The sequence below is a fragment of the Colobus angolensis genome, unplaced genomic scaffold, assembly GCF_000951035.1.
Source record: "Colobus angolensis palliatus isolate OR3802 unplaced genomic scaffold, Cang.pa_1.0 Scaffold398, whole genome shotgun sequence".
Classification (NCBI taxonomy): domain Eukaryota; kingdom Metazoa; phylum Chordata; class Mammalia; order Primates; family Cercopithecidae; genus Colobus; species Colobus angolensis.
In genome coordinates, this window is record NW_012117354.1 from 1,217,548 (window position 1) to 1,236,092 (window position 18,545).

Consider the following 18,545-nt stretch of genomic DNA (forward strand, 5'->3'; position numbering starts at 1 on the left):
AAACATAGGTTCATAGAAGTAACAGGACTTGGCTACGGTCATAGAATGGATAGTGAAGAAGATGAGTAACCCAACAAACATTTACTAAAATAGTGCCTACTATTTGCCAGGCAGCATGGGAAACAACGGTGAACAGAACAGACAGATTAGGTCCCTGCTGCTAGATTCAAACTCAGATCTGACTCATAAGCTCATCCCTTTCTTCTTTCCACAACTACTTTGCACTTTGATGAAAGAAGTCCTGGTCTGACTGTTACAGTATCTGGCTAAAGCTATGCTGTGCTCATACTGCTTAAATTAAGCCTAACATTCTTATTATTTTTAAAAGCATTATTATTTGGCTAAAAAATGTGTTTTGTCACTTGCTTTTAAAATGGTGATGATCACAGGAAGTCATAGTACTTTGTGTGCAACTACTCATTCATTAATCATATTTTAAGCAAGAAAAGCTGATATTAACTCACAGACCAATATAAAGGAAAAGATCCATCAAAACTTCGGCCTTCTTACTCTTGCAGTCCCACCTTCCCTGAATCAGAACAACAATTACTTGAGCTTCAAAATAAACTGCCAAATATCAGAGCACAGAGCACAAAAATCTAGTTTATACCAAAGTACTTAATTAACTTGAACATATCACACTAAAAGGAAAAGAAACATAAATAATCTGTATATTTTTATTTTTAGGATATTAAGAATTGAAATATAAATGGAACTATAAAAAATTAGAAAACATTTCTTCATTCACTTAATAAATATTTACTGAGCATTGATAAAACATGAGGTAACATGATAAGTATCGTGAGAGGCACAAATTACTAGGACAGGATACTCTTTTCAGATGTTTCAGTTTGATAGAGTGTAGGACACAAGGAAAACAAATATTCTAGTTTAGGGCATGTGACTGTTGGGAGACAATTCTCCATGAGTTTCTTGCATTTTGGCATATGCTGTGAATGAGACAACTGTTTTTTGTTCTGTTATTCTGAACTCTCTTTTCTTTTCTTTTTTTTTTTTTTGAGACAGAGTCTCACTTAGTCGCCCAGGCCAGAGTGCAGTGGTACGATCTCGGCTCGCTGCAAGCTCCACCTCCCAGGTTCACACCATTCTCCTGCCTCAGTCTCCCGAGTAGCCGGGACTACTGGTGCCCACCACTACGCCGGCTAATTGTTTATTTATTCATTTTTTTTTCTGTATTTTTAGTAGAGATGGGGTTTCACCGTGTTAGCCAGGATGGTCTCGATCTCCTGACCTTGTGATCCGCCCGTCTTGGCCTCCCAAAATGGTGGGATTACAGGCGTGAGCCACTGCGCCTGGCCTCTGAACTCTCTTTTCAAGGACATTTCTATAGCAAACAGCCTTGGAAGACAGAGTAGTATCTCCCTCCAGAGCAAAGGGTAGGTTTGCTTACAATCCTGGAAGATACAGTATCTCTATGTAGAGCAAAGGCTAGCATGCTTACTGTCCAGAATAATAATATCTCTCTCCAGAGCAAAGGGTAGACATGTTTGCTACTCATGATAAGAGACTCCAGTTCCCTAACCTCAATGATATTCTCCCATAACACAACTCACTCTGTGTGCAGTAACACAAGCTGGCCCTCTTCATGTCATCCTGTGGGAATTGGGGCTCAGAAAAGAGGTGCAAAAATGCTGAGACTTGATTACTACTGCAATTATGAGAATAAAGTGTACTTTGTTTCTGATTTAGGAGACTTACGTCTTCTACCAGCATCTATAACAGTGTGGTAGCCTGCCTAACTAGTTAGCTTGCAAGTAGGGTAAAAATCTCAGAATTTTGATAGTTCCTGACAGGAGAAGGTTGCAACAATGGCAACAAATTCTTCCCCTACTTGCATCTACGCCTTTTTGTACACCCTCTTAAAATGATTCTGACGATTCTGGACTTAGCCATGTGACTTGCTAAGTCAGCAGGGGGGACATTAGCAAATAAGACCCAAACAGAAGCTTGAGAAGCACCTGTGCCTTGAGGCTTGCTCTCTTGTGTTGTTAGGATTTAGTTGCCACATGAAAATGCCTAGGCTAGTCTTCCAAATACATGGCCCAGCTTCCCTTACCACCCCAACCAACAGCCTACCAATCACCAGCCATGTCAACAAGGCCAACTTAGATCACTAGCCCCCAGTCAACCCTTTGATTAACCACTGACGCAAAAGCAAATCCAGTATAGATCAGCTGAGCTGGCAGACCAGAAGAACAATTCAGCCTCTAGGTTTCGGGGTACTTTGTTATGCAGCAAAAGCTAAAAAAAAATACTGAGTATAAGGAAAAAATTACTTCCAGTATGATATCTACATTACAAGCTCCAAAGGGCTCAGCCTATGTCTCGTTAAATACCATAACTCTAGCACTTAGCACTGCCCAGATAACAGTTAAGTGCCAACTGCTCCAACTTTATTTGGCTTTCTCCATCTGAACAATCAGTGCATAAGACAGTAAATTTTCATTGACTTTCAATGACCTTACAAGCAGCTTATGAGACTGAAGGAATTGCACATGAATCCAGCAGAGCACACAGCCTAAGTGGAAAATGCACAAGTTGGTACTGAGAGAGACAGATGTGTGAAAATCAGCTCCTCTACTTAATATCTGGCAGCCCCTGGGTAAATTATTTAAACATATCGTAATTTAGTTTCCACACCTGCAAAATGCAAATAATAAAGCTTCTTCAGAGGCTTTATAATATAGGTATTACAAAGGAGGGACTCTTTGTGCATAACCTATCAGAGTATGAGGGGCACTGTGGTGGAATAGATGAGAAACTGGGAGTAGCAGCAAACACTGCTAAATACCAACAAGTGAAATGGTCTCTTGCACTCACATGCACGCACTGTACTCATCATACCCTCTCCCCCTTTCTCACATATACACAAATGTGCGAAATCAAATCATTTCCCAAAATGAAATTCAAAACCGGGATTCCAGCCAAGATGGCTGACTAGAAGCAACTAGTGTGCATTGCTCTCGGAGAGAGAAGAGAGTGGTGAGTAAACATTAGCTCTTCAACTGGATTATCCAAGTGGACATATTCATCAAGGAAGCGACACAACCCACACAGAAGTGAGAAGCGTGAGACAGGACAACTGCCCACCTGGGAGAGGCGAAGAGCCAGGGGAGGCCCCCCCGACTGCCGGGAAACAGTGAGTGAGTGAGAGTCTCTGGGGACCCACACTTCTGCCATGGACCTTTGCAACCCTGGGTCCCGGAGTCATGAATCCCCAGGTACCTGGACACCAGCAGCTGCAGCTGTGGCAACAAGAGAGGTCAGGCTCCCACACAGGCCCCCCAGGATGGGGGCAAATCCACAGGGCTGAGCAGCAGATGGAGTGCACGCCTCACCTCCACTGCACCTCGCCAGACATGGCCCACTCGCCTGAGACTCTACCGCGGCCATTGTAGCACTGCCTGAGCTCTGGGGTCGCAGGCAGGCCGCCATTTCTGCCGCTCGGAAGCCCTAGCTCTTGCTGCCCTCAGGCTGGGGAGGGAGCACAGTGATTAGAGACTATCACAGACCCCCAGCACAGGGCAGCCACCTTACCTGGAAAAGCAGCCTGTTTTCAGTGCGGTCCCTGCCCCGCTACTCCTCACTGGGCAGGGCCTTTAGATCTGCAACCTTGGCCACTCCCTCCTAGGGCTCTCCAGGGTAGCATCTCTGCACTTTCTTGGAAGGAATCTCCGGGAGGTAACAGGCAGGCAACTACTTTTGCTGCTCTAAAGCCCTCATTCCTGTGGCACCCCGGACTTGGGAAGGAACACAGTGATCAGGCACTAAGGCAGAGCTGCCTTACAGAAAAGCGGCCAGTTTTCCACACAGGTCCCCACCCTACCACCCCTCAATGGGCAGGGCCTCTCCACCGCGGCTCCTAGCACAACCGCCCTGCCCTGGCCTGAACATGTCAGTTGGTGGCAGCTCTGTGTTTCTTTGGGAGGGAAATCCCAGAGACAACCCATAGCCCCTCTGCCATTGCAGCTGTGATGGTACCACCCTTACTGCACTGGGGAAGGAGCAAAGGGCCTGGTTGCTATGTTGACATCCCTAGAACAACACAGCCACCATATGGAGAGAAACCCAGTGTCTCTTCTCTGTGAGCTCCCACTCTGTACTCTTCCCCCAGGAAGGACCCTTCAGCTCAAATTGCAGAGCAGCCACCCCGCCCCCAGCTGAGCACTTCCACTGCTAGTGGCTCTAAGGTTCCCTGGGGAGGGGCTCCCAGAGGCAACCAACAGTCCCTCTGCCACTGCCAGTGCACTGGTCCTGCCCTTGTTGCCCTTGCACTGGGGAAGCAACAAAGAACCCGAGGGCTTCACCTGCACTCCCAGCACCAAAGTCACGGTAAGGAGAGGGAGCCCAGTCTCTCCTTCCCATGAGGCCTTGACCCCCTGCGCTTCACCAAGCAGGGCCAGTAGTGCAGTCACCACAAGCCCTGACTAAACATTCCCATTAGCAACAGGTCTGTGATTCTTTGCAGCGGAGCTCCCAGACAAAACCGAAAGCCCCTCCGCCGCTACCACTGCAGTGGTACTTCCCTTGCTGCCCTTGGACTAAGGAAGGAACAAAGACCCTGAGTGCTTTACCTACACCTCCAGCAAGCTGCAGCCATCTTAAAGAGAAGAGGCCAGTCTAGTTCACCCATGAGCCTCCAGTGCTCCCTGCTCATCACCAAGCAAGACCCCCCCTACCAACCCCCACGCCCCCACCACCGTCCCAGCTTGGGCCCATAACACAGCTGCCCAACTCTGGGCCAATCACACCAACTGGAAGCAGCTCTCTATTTCTCTGGGCTGGAGCCCCAAGAGACAAGTGAATGGCCCTCTGCCACAGCCAGTGCCAAGGTGCCTCCCCCTGCTGCCTCCAAGTTGGAGAGGACACACAAAGCCTGAGCTCACCCCGAGCTGCAGTGTGCACCCTGGGAGTGCCAATCCAAGATCTGCAGCCAGAAATTGAGTGGGAGAAGAAAGTACACTTTCAGAGCACTAAGAGGGAGCACAGCTGAAATCAAGAAGAAATACAGAAGAGCCACGTGGTTTACCAAGAACCTACCATTATGCTTAAGCACCATTTACTGGATCACAGCCCAAACTCAACACCAAAAACACTTTGCTAATATACCCCCCACTCCGCATAAAAACAAGGACAAGAAATCAGCTGCAAATAAAAAGATCCTGCACAAAGCCTCAGCCCTTTGAAAACATCCAGAAAAGAAGCCAACTGAATATGCTCAAATTACAACTGTTAAAGGAGCATTAGCACACAGAGGTAAGAACTAGTACAAAAACTCTGGCAACTTAAAAAGCCAGAGTGTCTTTTTTCTCCAAACAACTGCACTAGTTCCCCAGCAAGGTTTCTTAACCAGGCTGAAATGACTGAAACGACAGACAGAGAATTCAGAATATGGATAAGAATGAAGATCATTGCGATTCAGGAGAAAGTTGAAACCCAATCCAAGGAATCCAAGGATTACAATAAAATTATACAAGAGCTGAAAGATGAAATGACCATTATAAGAAAGAACCAAACTGATCTGATAGAGCTGACAAACAGTACAAGAATTTCATGATAACAATCGCACATTTTAACAGCAGAATAGACGAAGCTAAGGAGAGAATCTCAGAGCTTGAAGGTAATTCAGTCAGCCAAAAGTTAAAAAAAAATGAGTAAATCCTCCAAGAAATATTGGATTATGTAAAGAGACCACATCTAAGACAAATTGGTATCCCTGAAAGACGGGGGTGGGGGAAGCAACTTGGAAAACATATTTGAGGATATTACCCAGAAAAATTTCCCAAGTTTCACTAGAGAGGCCAATATTCAAATTCAGGAGATGTAGAGAACTTCTGTAAGATACTATACAAGATGACCATCCCCAAGATGCACAGTTATCAGATTCTCCAAGGCTCACATCAAAGAAAAAATATTTAAGGCAGCCAAAGATAAAGGGCAAATCACATACAAAGAGAAACCCATCAAGCTAACAGTATGCCTTTCAAAAGAAACCCTACAAGCCCGAAGAGATTGGGGGCCTATATTCAGCATTCTTAAAGAAAAAAGTTCCGTGCAAGAATTTCGTATCCAGCCAAACTCAGCTTCATAAGTGAAGGAGAAATAAAATCCTTTTCAGACAAGCAAATGCTAAGGGAATTCATTACCAACAGACCTGGCTTAACATAGGCACTTAAGGGAGTGCTAAATATGGAAATGAAACATCATTACCAGCTACCACAAAAACACTTATGTATATAGGCCACTGACACAATAAAGCAACCACACAATCAAGTCTGCATAATAACCAGCTAACAACACAATGACAGGAAAATCCACACATGTCAACATTAACCTTCAATGCAAATTAACTAAATGCCCCAATTAAAAGGCAGAGAGTGGCAAGTTTGATAAAGGAGAGACCCAATGGTAAAGCTGTCTTCAAGAGACCCATCTCACATGCAATGACCCCCAAAGGCTCAATGTAAAGGGATAAAGAAAAATCTACCAAGCAAACACAAAATGGAAAAAAGCGAGGTTGCTCTTCTAATTTCAGACAAAATAGACTTTAAGGCAATGACAATAAAAGAAGACAAAGAAAGGCATTACCTGATGGTAAAGGGTTCAATTCAACAAAAAGACATAACTATCCTAAACATATATTCACCCAACACAGGAGCACCCAGATTAATAAAGAGAATTCTTAGAGACCTATAAAGAGACTTAAATAACCACATAATAATACTGGGAGACTTAAACACCTCACTGAGAATATTAGATACTAGTAAATAGATCATTGAGGCAGAGAACTAACCAAGATATTCAGGACCTGAACTCAACACTTGACTAAATGGGCCTAATAGATATCTACAGAACTCCTCATCCAAAAACAACAGAATATATATTTTTATCATATGCACATGGCACATACTCTAAAACTGATGACTCAATTAGCCATAAAACAATCTTCAGCAAATTAAAAAAAAAAACACTGACATCATACCGATCATACTCTCAGACCAAAGTGCAATAAAAATAGAAATCAATACTAAGAAAATCACTCAAAATGACAGAATCACATGGAAATTAAACAACTTGCTCCTGAATAACTTTGGGGTAAACAATGAAATTAAGGTAGAAGTCAAAAAATTATTTAAAAATAATGAGAACAAAGATACAACACATCAGCATCTCTGAAACAAGCTAAAGCAGTGTTGAGAGGAGTTTACAGTACTAAATGCCCATATCAAAAAGTTAGAAAGATGTCACGTTAACAATCTAACATCATACCTAGAAAAATTAGAGAAACAAGCGCAAACCAATCACAAAGCTAACAAAAGACCAGAAATAACAAAAATCAGTGCTGAACTGAAGGAAACTGACATTCCAAAAACCATACAAAAAATCAATGAAACTTGGAGTTGGTACTTCAAAAGGAATAAATAAGATAAATCGACAGCAAACTAGACTAATAGAAGAAAGACAGAAAATCCAAATAAATGCAATCAGAAATGAAAAAGGGGATATTACTTCCAACTTCACAGAAATACAAAAAAAAAAAAAAACAAAACCTCAAAGACAACTACAAACCTCTATGTGCACAAGCTATAATTTAGAATAAATGGATAAATTCATTTACAGAATTTATGGAAACATACAACCTCCCAAGATTGAACCAGGAAAAGAAATGAATCCCTGTACAGAGCAATAAGAAGTTCCAAAATTGAATCAGTAAGAAAAAGCCTACTGATATGGTTTGGCTTTATCCCCACCCAAATCTCATTTTGAACTACAGATTTCATAATCACCATGTGTCCTGGGAGGGACCTGGTGGGAGATAATTGAATCATGGGGGCAGTTACCTCCATGCTGTTCCTGTGATAGTGAGTGAGTTCTCATGAGATCTAATGGTTTTATGAGGGGCTTCCCCCGCCCCTCCCCCCACGACTTTGCTCTGCACTTCTTGCTGCCATCACGTGAAGAATGACATGTTTGCTTCCCCTTCTGCCATGATTGTAAGTTTTTTGAGGCCTCCCCAGCCCTGCAGAACTGTGAGTCAATTAAATCTCTTTCCTCTATAAATTACCCAGTCTCAGCGTATGTCTTTATTAGCAGCATGAGAACAGACTAATATACTTATTAACCTGAACATGCCCAGGACCAAATGGATTCACAGCTGACTTCTACCAGATATATAAAAAAGAGCTGGTACAATTCCTACTAAAACTACTTTTACAAACTAAGGAAGAAAAACTCCTCTCTATGTCTTTCTATGGGGCAAGTATCATCCTGATACCAAAACCTGGCAGAGACACAACAAATAAAGAAAATTCAGGCCAATATCCTTGATGAACATAGATGCAAAAGTCCACAACAAAATACTAGCAAACCAAACCCAGAAGCACATCAAAAAGCTAATCCACCACAATCAAGTAGGCTTTATACTTGAAATGTAAAGTTGGTTCACTGCACACAAATCAATAAATGTGATTCATCACATAAAGAGAACTAAAAACAAAAACCACATGATCATTTCAATAGATTTATAAAAGGCTTTTGATAAAAATCAACATCCCTTCATGTTAAAAGCCCTCAACAAACTAGGCACTATACCTCAAACTAATAAGAGCCATCTATGACAAACCCACACCAATATCATACTGAATAGGTAAAAGCTGGAAGCATTCCCTTTGAGAACTAGAACACGACAAGGATGTCTACCCTCAGCACTCCTATTCAACATAGTACTGGAAGTCCTAGCCAGAGTGATCAAGAAACAGAAAGAAATAAAAGGCATCCAAATAGGAGGAGAGGAATAAAACTATCCCTGTTTGCAGATGATGGATTCTATACTTAGAACACTCCACATAGTCTCTGCCCCGTATCTCCTAAATCTGATAAACAACCTCAGCAAAGTTTCAGGATTCAAAATCAACGTATGAATATCAGTAGCATTTCTATACACCAACAACATCCAAACTGATAGCCAAATCAAGATTGCAATTTCATTCACAATAGTCACAAAAAGAATAAAATACCTAGGAATATAGCCAACTGGGGAGGCAAAAGAGCTCTACAAAGAGAATTACAAAACACTTCTCATTGAAATTAGTGATGACACCAACAAGTGGAAAAATATTTCATGCTCATGGATAGGAAGAATCAATATTGTGAAAATGGCCACACTGCCCAAAGCAATGTACATATTCAATGTTATTCCTATCAAACTACCAATGATGTTTTTCACAGAATTAGAAAAACCTATTCTAAAATTCATATGGAATCATAAAAGAGCCGAAATAGCCAAAGCAATCCTAAGCAAAAAGAACAAAGCTGTAGTATAGTTTGAAGTCACATTATCCAAGTTCAAACTATACTACAAGACTACAATAACCAAAACAGCATGATACTGGTACAAAAATAGGCACATAGACAAATGGAACAGAATAGAGAGCCCAGACATAAAGCTGCACACCTACAACCATCTGATCTTTGGCAAAGCCAACAAAAACAAGCAATGGGAAAAGACCATATTCAATAAATAATGCTGAAATAACTGGCTAGCCATATGTCAAACATTGAAACTAGACCCTTTTCTTTCACCATGTACAAAAATCAACTCAAGATGGATTAAAGACTTAAATGTAAAACCTAAAATGATAAAAACCCTGGAAGATAATCTACGAAATAGCATTCTTAACATAGGCCCTGACAAATAGTCATGACAAAGACACCAAAAGCAATTCCAACAAAACCAAAAATTGACAAATGGGACCTAATTAAACTAAAGAACTTATGGGCAGCAACAGAAACTATCACCGAAGACACCTCACAGAATGGGAAAAATATTTTGCAAACTATGCATCTGACAAAGGTCTACTATCCAGAATCTATAAAGAACTTAAACAAATTAACAAGCAAAAAACAACCCCATAAAAAAGTGGGCAAAAGACATGAACAGACACATTTCAAAAAAGACATACATGCAGCCAACAAGCATATAAAAAAGTGCTCAACATTACTAATCATTAGAGAAATGCAACTCAAAACCACAATGAGATACTATCTCACACCAGTCAGAATGACTATGATTAAAAAGTAAAAAAATAACTGATGATGGAGAGGTTGCAGAGAAAAGGGAATGCTGATACACTGCTGGTGGCAATGCAAATTAGTTCAGTCATTGTGGAAAGCAGTTTGGCAATTTCTCAAAGAACTTAAAACAGTATTACCATTTAACCCAGCAATCCCATTACTGGGGATAGACCTAAAGTATTACAAATCATTCTACCATAAAGACACCTGCATGTGTATGTTCACAGTAGCACTATTCACAATAGCAAAGACATGGAATCAACCTAAATGACCATCAGTGGTAGACAGGATAAAGAAAATGTGGTATGTATATATCATGGAATACTACACAGTCATAAAAAAGAATGAGATCATGTCCTTTGCGGCAACATGGATAGAGCTGGAGGCCATTATTATAAGCCAACTAACATGGGAACAGAAAACCAAATACCACATATTCTCACTTATAAGTCAGAGCTAAACTTTGAGAATACATGGACGCAAAAAAGGGAACAATAGACACTGGGGCCTACTTAATGGTAGAGGTTGGGAAAAGGGAGAAAATTGAAAAACTACTTATTGAGTATTATGCTTATTACCTGGGTGATGAAATAATCTGTACACCAAACCCTCATGAAACGTAATTTACCTATATAACAAACCTGCACATGTACCCGTGAACCTAAAATAAAAGTTAAAAAAAAAATTCGATACTGAAATGCTGAAACCTAAGTAGAGAGAAGTTAACACCAAGAAGGCTATATTACGGTCCATAAAAAGACAAAATTCCTATTACATAATGTACATACAATCTAAAGTGTTTCGCTGATTCAAAAGCCCCTCTGAATAATACGACTCTTCTGAAAGAAGAATACCTGACAATGTGAGTGAGGGTGTGTGAAATGTATAATTATATTAATGAAACTAAAAGGCCACTTTACAGATATTCTGTATCATCTTTGTAGTTTAGAATTAAAACCTACCTTTTATTTCAGAAATAGTCATTTCAAGTAATTACCTCTTCATCTTATACCTTACTCAGTTTCATCACATTTAATACACTTTTTTAAAAAGGCTGTCTTTTATGATTTGGCATCTTTGAAAATTCTCTGCGACTGCTAGTTGGCAATTAAGTGCAGTTGATATTGTCTCTTAACTAACAAAAGCAACATTATTATTAGAAATATTCAAACCAATCAACAAATTGCCCATTGGCCTAAGTTGGTGTCTGTAACATTTAGAGACTTTACTGGGGGAAATTAAAAAAAAAACACAACACAATCAAATTAATTTATATTCCCATTTATATGGAGATTCATACCATTATGTTTCAAAAGTATTAGTCACTAGTTAACTGAAATAGCATTGAAAAGAAAATTAAATAGGCATTGAAACAATGTATATTTAGAAATTAATATTTCAAAACATTCTGGCTAATAATTGTCCAGGTTTGCTATTTTATGTCCATATAAGAAGCAGACTATCACACTTGTTAAGAGTCAAACATGGATTTCAATTCCAGATCTGCCATTTAGGAACTGTGTGACTTCTTATCCTCTGAGTTAGTGCAAATTACTTAGTCTTTGTTATTGTTTTCATATATGCAAAATGGTGATTTTAATAGTATGTATATATATGCGCACAATGGGTTGTTGTGACGATTAAATGAGATATGCATATAAAATCCTTTGCTCACCATGTGAATCATAAGAAGTGCTAAATAAGGGGCATTTAATTAGCTTCACCATACTGTGTACTTTCATCTTCAAGAAAAACAGCAATCTTATTACCACATATAATTTGCTGTTGGAAATCAACCCCAAAGCTCTGGTAAACAAGATGTGTTTTCATTAGCCACATGTACTGACCATGAAGGTCCATTAGGCTAAATGAATCTCTGTCCTTGGAGCAAATAATTAGAAAGCATTAAGAATATATATAGGCCAGGTGCGGTGGTGTGTGCCTATAATCCCAGCACTTTGGGAGGCTGAAGCAGGTGGATTACTTGAGGTCAGGCGTTCAAGACCAACTTGGCCAACTTGGTGAGACCCTGTCTCTACTAAAAATACAAAAATTAGCCAGGTGTGGTGGTGTGTCCCTGTAATCCAAGCTACTCAGGAGGCTAAGGCATGAGAATCACTTGAACCCAGGAGGTGGAGGTTGCCGTGAGCCGAGATCACGCCATTGGCACTCCAGCCTGGATGAAAGAACGAGACTGTGTCTCAAAAAAAAAAAAATGTATATATACACACACACACACACAGGTATACATACATATATATACATATGTGTGTGTGTGTGTATACAAAAAAATATGTATATATAAATCAGAAACACTACATATACTTAAAGATTTTTAAATTTTAACAAATTGTCTTATAGCTTGGTCTTTGATCCTGAATCCAGAAGCATCCTCTCACCCCAGTCTGCACCCCCACATGGAGCACTACAGTGCCATATTGTCTCATGGTGGTAAAGTGCCAAGCACTCCTTGGTTCAGGTGCCTGGGGAGGTCTGTTCTACACTGGAGGCACATCCAGGTGCCCTGCCCAGAAAGGACCCAATGGGGCCTCAGGATACATTCTACCCAGGAAAGAACAAAAGCCCCCACCATTCAGCTCCGGGGGTACCACATAATTAGCTCCTGGTTTAGTGACAGTTTGGGAAGCATTGTCATCCTCTCTTTATCAATATTTTAAGAGAAACAAACAAACTATGGTGACTTACCCGGAAATAGTCGCTGCATGCTGCCAGGACGGCCTTGTGAGCATGGAATTTCTGTTCCTCAGCAATCAGGGTGATGTCGCAGAGGATGCCATCACTCCTCTGCTGATTCAATGCTGCCAGGACACTGTCATTGTGAGATTCGGAGTGGCAGAGCCTCTGGCCTGTCAGCATTTCTTGAATACTGCAAAGGAGAACAATCAAGTCAACGTTTCTCCTTTTACCAACCCTGTAGGCCGGCTGCTCTCTCATTCCTTGAACATCGAATGAAGCAACAAGGGTTCCAGTGCACTCTATGAGTGTGACCATCTGTTCCCTCATTTTCTTTCTCTCCACCACTCTCTTGTTCTCCCTTTTTCTTATTCTCTCTGTTCCCCTCCCTGCAGGGTCTTTCTGTTTTTTACTGGTGCCTCTCTTTCTGTATTTGTGTTTGTGTGTGTTCATCTGTGGCTGCATACTGACCCAGGTCTCTGGACCTGCAAGCCTCTGTTTCTGGGCCCCATCCCTTCAGTGTGTGAACATCTCTGAGTGCAAAACTTCCTCTGGATGTGTGTCTGGGCATGTGTACATGTGTGTGTGTGACCCTTCCCACTCTCTCTAATTCCCTGATTCCTTCCCCACCTTTGTACCTTACCATGTCTCCCACAGGACACAAGACTGTTAACACATAGAAGAAAACTGAGCAAATGTTAGTCAGGACAAAAAGGGCTGCAAGTGACCATTCCATGTAAAAGGCAATTAAACTAAAGAAGCTTACTATTAAACTTGGGAAATTGTGCACCATAAGAGCATCAAAAGGAATGCATTGTAAATGAAAACAAATTTAAAGCTGAAAGTAAAATTTATCTATTATCAGCCTTTAGTTTCTATGTGTGATCATTATACTAGATTTATGAATGACTAGATAATTTTCTTTTTGTTTCTACTTTGTGAGATTGCTAATTTTACTCATTGTGAGACTTACCCCTTCACTCTCTACACTAACCTAACACATTTATCCTTATGTCCTTTCAAAAGTCCCAGATGAAGCTCTAGATCATTCTACAATAATACAGAAGTAATGCCATAAACACAAAATGCAAACTTTCACTTTATAGACAGCTATGGACATTTCCAGCTTATGCCAATGGGAGTCTATACAGTGCTTTAAAATCTCAGAACCAGTATTGGACTAAGATGGGTGATCTGCCAGGAATAGGTTACTCCCAGAGTGAAAACAAGGGCCATCAAGCCCTGTTTCTGGCCAGCAGGTCCATCTCAAAGCTGAGTAAAAATACCTTTGGGATGATTGAGCATTGTCTCTCCCATGCTGGTAATTCCTGTATCCAACCCCTCCCTCTGAGTGTGAAAGAGTTTCTCAGGGGAGCCAGAGTTGCCACCAGCCTAGTCTGCATGGTGGGTTTATTTGGCAGGGCTCTGCTCAGCCTGTGGTGCCAGTTGGCTGGTAAATTACAGTTAGGTACAAATCTCCATCTTAAAATTAACCAAATACTTCCTGTGAAATGCCAGAAGGCAATCATTAAGCTTTATTGGACAGTTTTGACTGGGAAGCATCAGAAATGTCAGAAATATGGAAAGAAAAAAACTTGACAGACGGTGATGATATAGGAAGTTCCTGTGGGAAGGTGGGAGGATTATTTTCAGTTGAAATGTAGCAGTGAGTTTTGAAATGGTTACTGTCATTGAATATTCATCTAGTAGCTCAAGCCATAGGCAGACTTTCAAATCAGTAGTTAAAAACCTCATTCAGAAGCATAAATAATTTTTTGCAAATTTCTATGCAAAGTCTAGAATGGAGATCAATTAGCATCACTCAATTAATTAGCATCTCAAATCAAGAAATGGAATAGTAATAGAAACATTGTATCAGCCAAGTAAAGCTTTAGGATAGTCTTTGAAAAATCTTTCCTAAAAGGATTACTTTTTAATAGATTTGAGAAACACATAGTGCTCACCATGTCCCATGAACTATTCTTAGTGATTTACAATGACTAGTTCATGTAATCTGCGCAACAACACCATGAGGCAGGTACTATTATTATCTTTATTTTGTAGATAGAAAAACTGAAGGTCCAAGATTAGGTATTTTGAGAACATATCACCAAGAATATAATAATGTAATTCCTCCTCCTACTTAAAGAAAAAAAAAAAAAAAAGAGGCCAGGCGTGGTGGCTCATGCCTGTAATCCCAGCACTTTGGGAGGCTGAGGCAGGTGGATCACTTGAGGTCAGGAGTTTGAGACCAGCCTGGTCAATATAGTGAAACCCCATATTGGGGTTTAATTAATACTATAGTAATACTCTGTTGTACTGTATTGTATCAATACACAAATTAGCCAGGTGTGATGGCGTGTACCTTAATCCCAGCTATTCAAGAAGCTGAGGCAGGAGAATTGCTTGAACCCAGTAAGTGGAGGTTGCAGTGAGCTGAGATCATGCCACTGCACTCCAGCCTGGGCAACAGAGTGAGACTCTGTCTAATATATATATATATATATATATATATACATATACATACACACACACACACACACACACACATAATCTGTAAAAGAGCTGAAAAAAATCTATGCTTAAGGGGAAAAATCATGAAAGTCCCTATTAACTTTATATTTATATTATGTATAATGAATCTCAAAATCAGCCTTTTAGAATAATATACATGAACAGAACAACATGACAAAGCAGTAAGAAATGTTTGAAATTTTGCTTCAAAAACGTGTATCTTCATACTGTGACTAAAAGTTTTGGGATAGAAAATAGATTCTAATTATTATAACCTTAGAAAATATATTTGAAACATTCATAACTTATTTTCTCCATTTTTACATCACCTTAAATGTTAAATAAATGTATTTCAAAATTTCATTTGTAGTGGAACAGAAGAATATATTAAGATAATTGCCTTAAAATGTTTCCTTACTCATTTTCCAAATATAGTGCCACAATTCCTGTCCTTATTATTAACATTGAATTGGTACTTGCATTTTATATGTCTATTGAGAGTGAATAAATCTTGCCAGAAAAAGAGCGGCTGTAAACTGAAATTTGGCAAAGAATAAAAGACTCGGCTTTGAAACAATAGTGATGCTGCACAATTTCACAGGATCATTCAGCTGGGCTTGAAAATTCAAGCTTCAAGAAAACAACAAGCTAAATATTTAAGACAACAGTTGGCACAAGATCCCAAATATTTTGGAACCAATATGTTAGGGATCCTTAAAATCAGAAACAAATACTCCAACATTTGGCAAGAAATAAAAGCCTCTTAATCAACAAATCATTATTGTATTCTGAAAGTAACTTCCCACTCAACTCTCGGATGTAAATTTGTAAAACATCTCAACCCTCTAAATGTTAAGGCACACGTGGCCACAGAACATAGCTGGAAGGGAGCTGGCCCACTTCACCAAGTCAATAGTCATAAACCAAGGACGAGATAAATCAAAGACTGTAATGCACTATGTCTAAATTAAAATGGGGAGCTGACACATGCTTGCAAACAGCTCCCTCAGCATCTAGAACATATATCAAATTAGCAAACTAAGCCTCTCAACTTAGAGCAATGTCCCTCAATTTTTTGAGAAATAAAGAAAAAGGAAGGAAAAGTATATCCTAAAACTTCTAAATTGCTGGAAAAAAACTGAAAGCAAGAGCCATATTTCTCAAGGAAACACAGATTTGAGTGTCATCCTAAAACTGGAAAAGGTCTCCCACAGAAGCAATGCTGCCACTTCAGAATTCATCGGTGAGTGCAGAGTGTGTCCCGGCTTCCCCAATACAACCCCTTTCTCTCAGAGATGCCCTAGAACTGCATCAATACAAAAGAGTATGTGCTATATTAATACTATAGTAATACTCTATTTATTGTATTGTATTGTATCAATACAATAGTAATAGTCTATTGTAGGGATACACCTATACAGTAGACACTAACCACACATGGTCACTGAGTGACCAGTCCAGTCCAAATTGAGATGTACCATACATGTAAAATGCACAATGGATGTCAAAGACAATATGAACAAAAGAAAGTAAAATAGCTCAATATTTCTGTACTGATTACATGTTTAAATTATAATATTTAGGGTATGTTGAGTTTACATAAAATGTATTTTTAAAATTAATTTTACCTTTTTTAGGGCCAGGCATGATGACTCAGACCAGTAATACCAGCATTTTGGGAGGCCCAAGTGGGCAGATCATCTGAGGTCAGGAGTTCAAGACCAGACTGGCCAAATGGTGAAACCCCATCTCTACTAAAAATATAAAAATTAGCCGGGTGTGGTGGCACATGCCGTATCCCAGTTACTCAGGAGGCTAAGGCAGAAGAATTACTTGAACCCGGGAGACAGAGGTTGCAGTGAGCCAAGATCGTGCCACTGCACTCCAGCTTGGGTAACGAGTGAAACTCTGTCTCAACAACAAGAAAAAACAATAATTTTACATTTTTTTAATATGGCTACCTGAATTTTTAAATTATAGACATGCTTCTCATTATGGTTCTGTTGGATACCCTATGAGTTCCCAGGGATATATGTCCCTCTATTTTTTTCCACCCGAACACTATAAGGGCTTTAGGCAACCCCTCTCAGACTGCCTGTGCAAACTGCTGTTCCTGTATTTCACAGGGCCCCACATGGGCCCTCATGCAATTGTGGAAAGCCCCAGACTCTCTGAGCAGAAGATTGCTTTTTAGTAATGCCAGGGAGCAACCATTTGATCAGTCATATGTTAGTATCCAGAAATGCGGAAATAAATAAATGAGGTCTCAGGAAAGACGATTATTCATAACTTTAAGCCTTTAACTTTCACTCTGGAATTAATCACAAAAACTAATAAATCAAATGCAGAGAAAGACGTTCATTATATCATATTCCCTACTCATACTGAATCACTGCTTTAGTGCAAATTGCTACTTCAAGGTCATAGAGTTAACATTTTTTGGTCACAATAATCCTATAGGGTTTGATGTTCATGGAAAGAATTTTGACGAAGTTCAGTCAGTTTTAAAGTTGTACATTTCAAAAACAGCTATATGGGTTTAAACATCTGCATTTCAAATTTTAAAATCCAAGTCAATTTCTATGTCAGTGTTTACCTACAACTTGTATATACAAAAAATATGTAGTCGTTTTTAAGTAACACTACCAATAAGGTGTTACATACTTACATATTAAAAACAACCAAGTGGCATAAAGATTCTCATTTCTTAAGTAGGCTACTTTATACAAGAAAGAAAAAGACTGGACAAAAAGTCTGACAGCAATAATTATGCATAATTATCTCAATTCAGTCTATTGGTGAACTATCAAGTGAGTGTCTTAAATCACTTAAACTATGTAGTCAAAATATTTTCATGAAAATTAAAGACATTAATATTTTTAAAATTCTATTTAAGGTGGTAGGCTATTAAGGGATCCTATAATAAAATAATTTTATTTCTACAGAACACTTTATAATTTATAAACACTTTAAAATGAACTTGGTCCCAGCACCATTTATTAAATAGGGAATCCTTTCCCCATTTCTTGTTTCTCTCAGGTTTGTCAAAGATCAGATGGCTGTAGATGTGTGATATCATTTCTGAGGAAAATTGGCTAGCCATAAGTAGAAAGCTGAAACTGGATCCTTTCCTTACTCCTTATACGAAGATTAATTCAAGATGGATTAGAGACTTAAATGTTAGACCTAATACCATAAAAACCCTAGAAGAAAATCTAGGTAGGACCATTCAGGACATAGGC

The 18,545-nt window shown here is 39.6% G+C and overlaps 1 protein-coding gene across 4 annotated transcripts in view; it reads right to left on the bottom strand.

Annotated features, from left to right (window-relative positions):
• KLHL32 (kelch-like family member 32) overlaps positions 1-18,545 on the bottom strand; it is a 230,252-nt gene that overhangs the window by 164,558 nt on the left and 47,149 nt on the right. For all 4 annotated transcript variants that reach the window (XM_011955165.1, XM_011955164.1, XM_011955162.1 and 1 more), the window contains one exon: positions 12,802-12,982. In XM_011955165.1, coding sequence (XP_011810555.1) covers positions 12,802-12,982 — 181 coding nt within the window. The remainder of the gene's footprint in view (positions 1-12,801; positions 12,983-18,545) is intronic.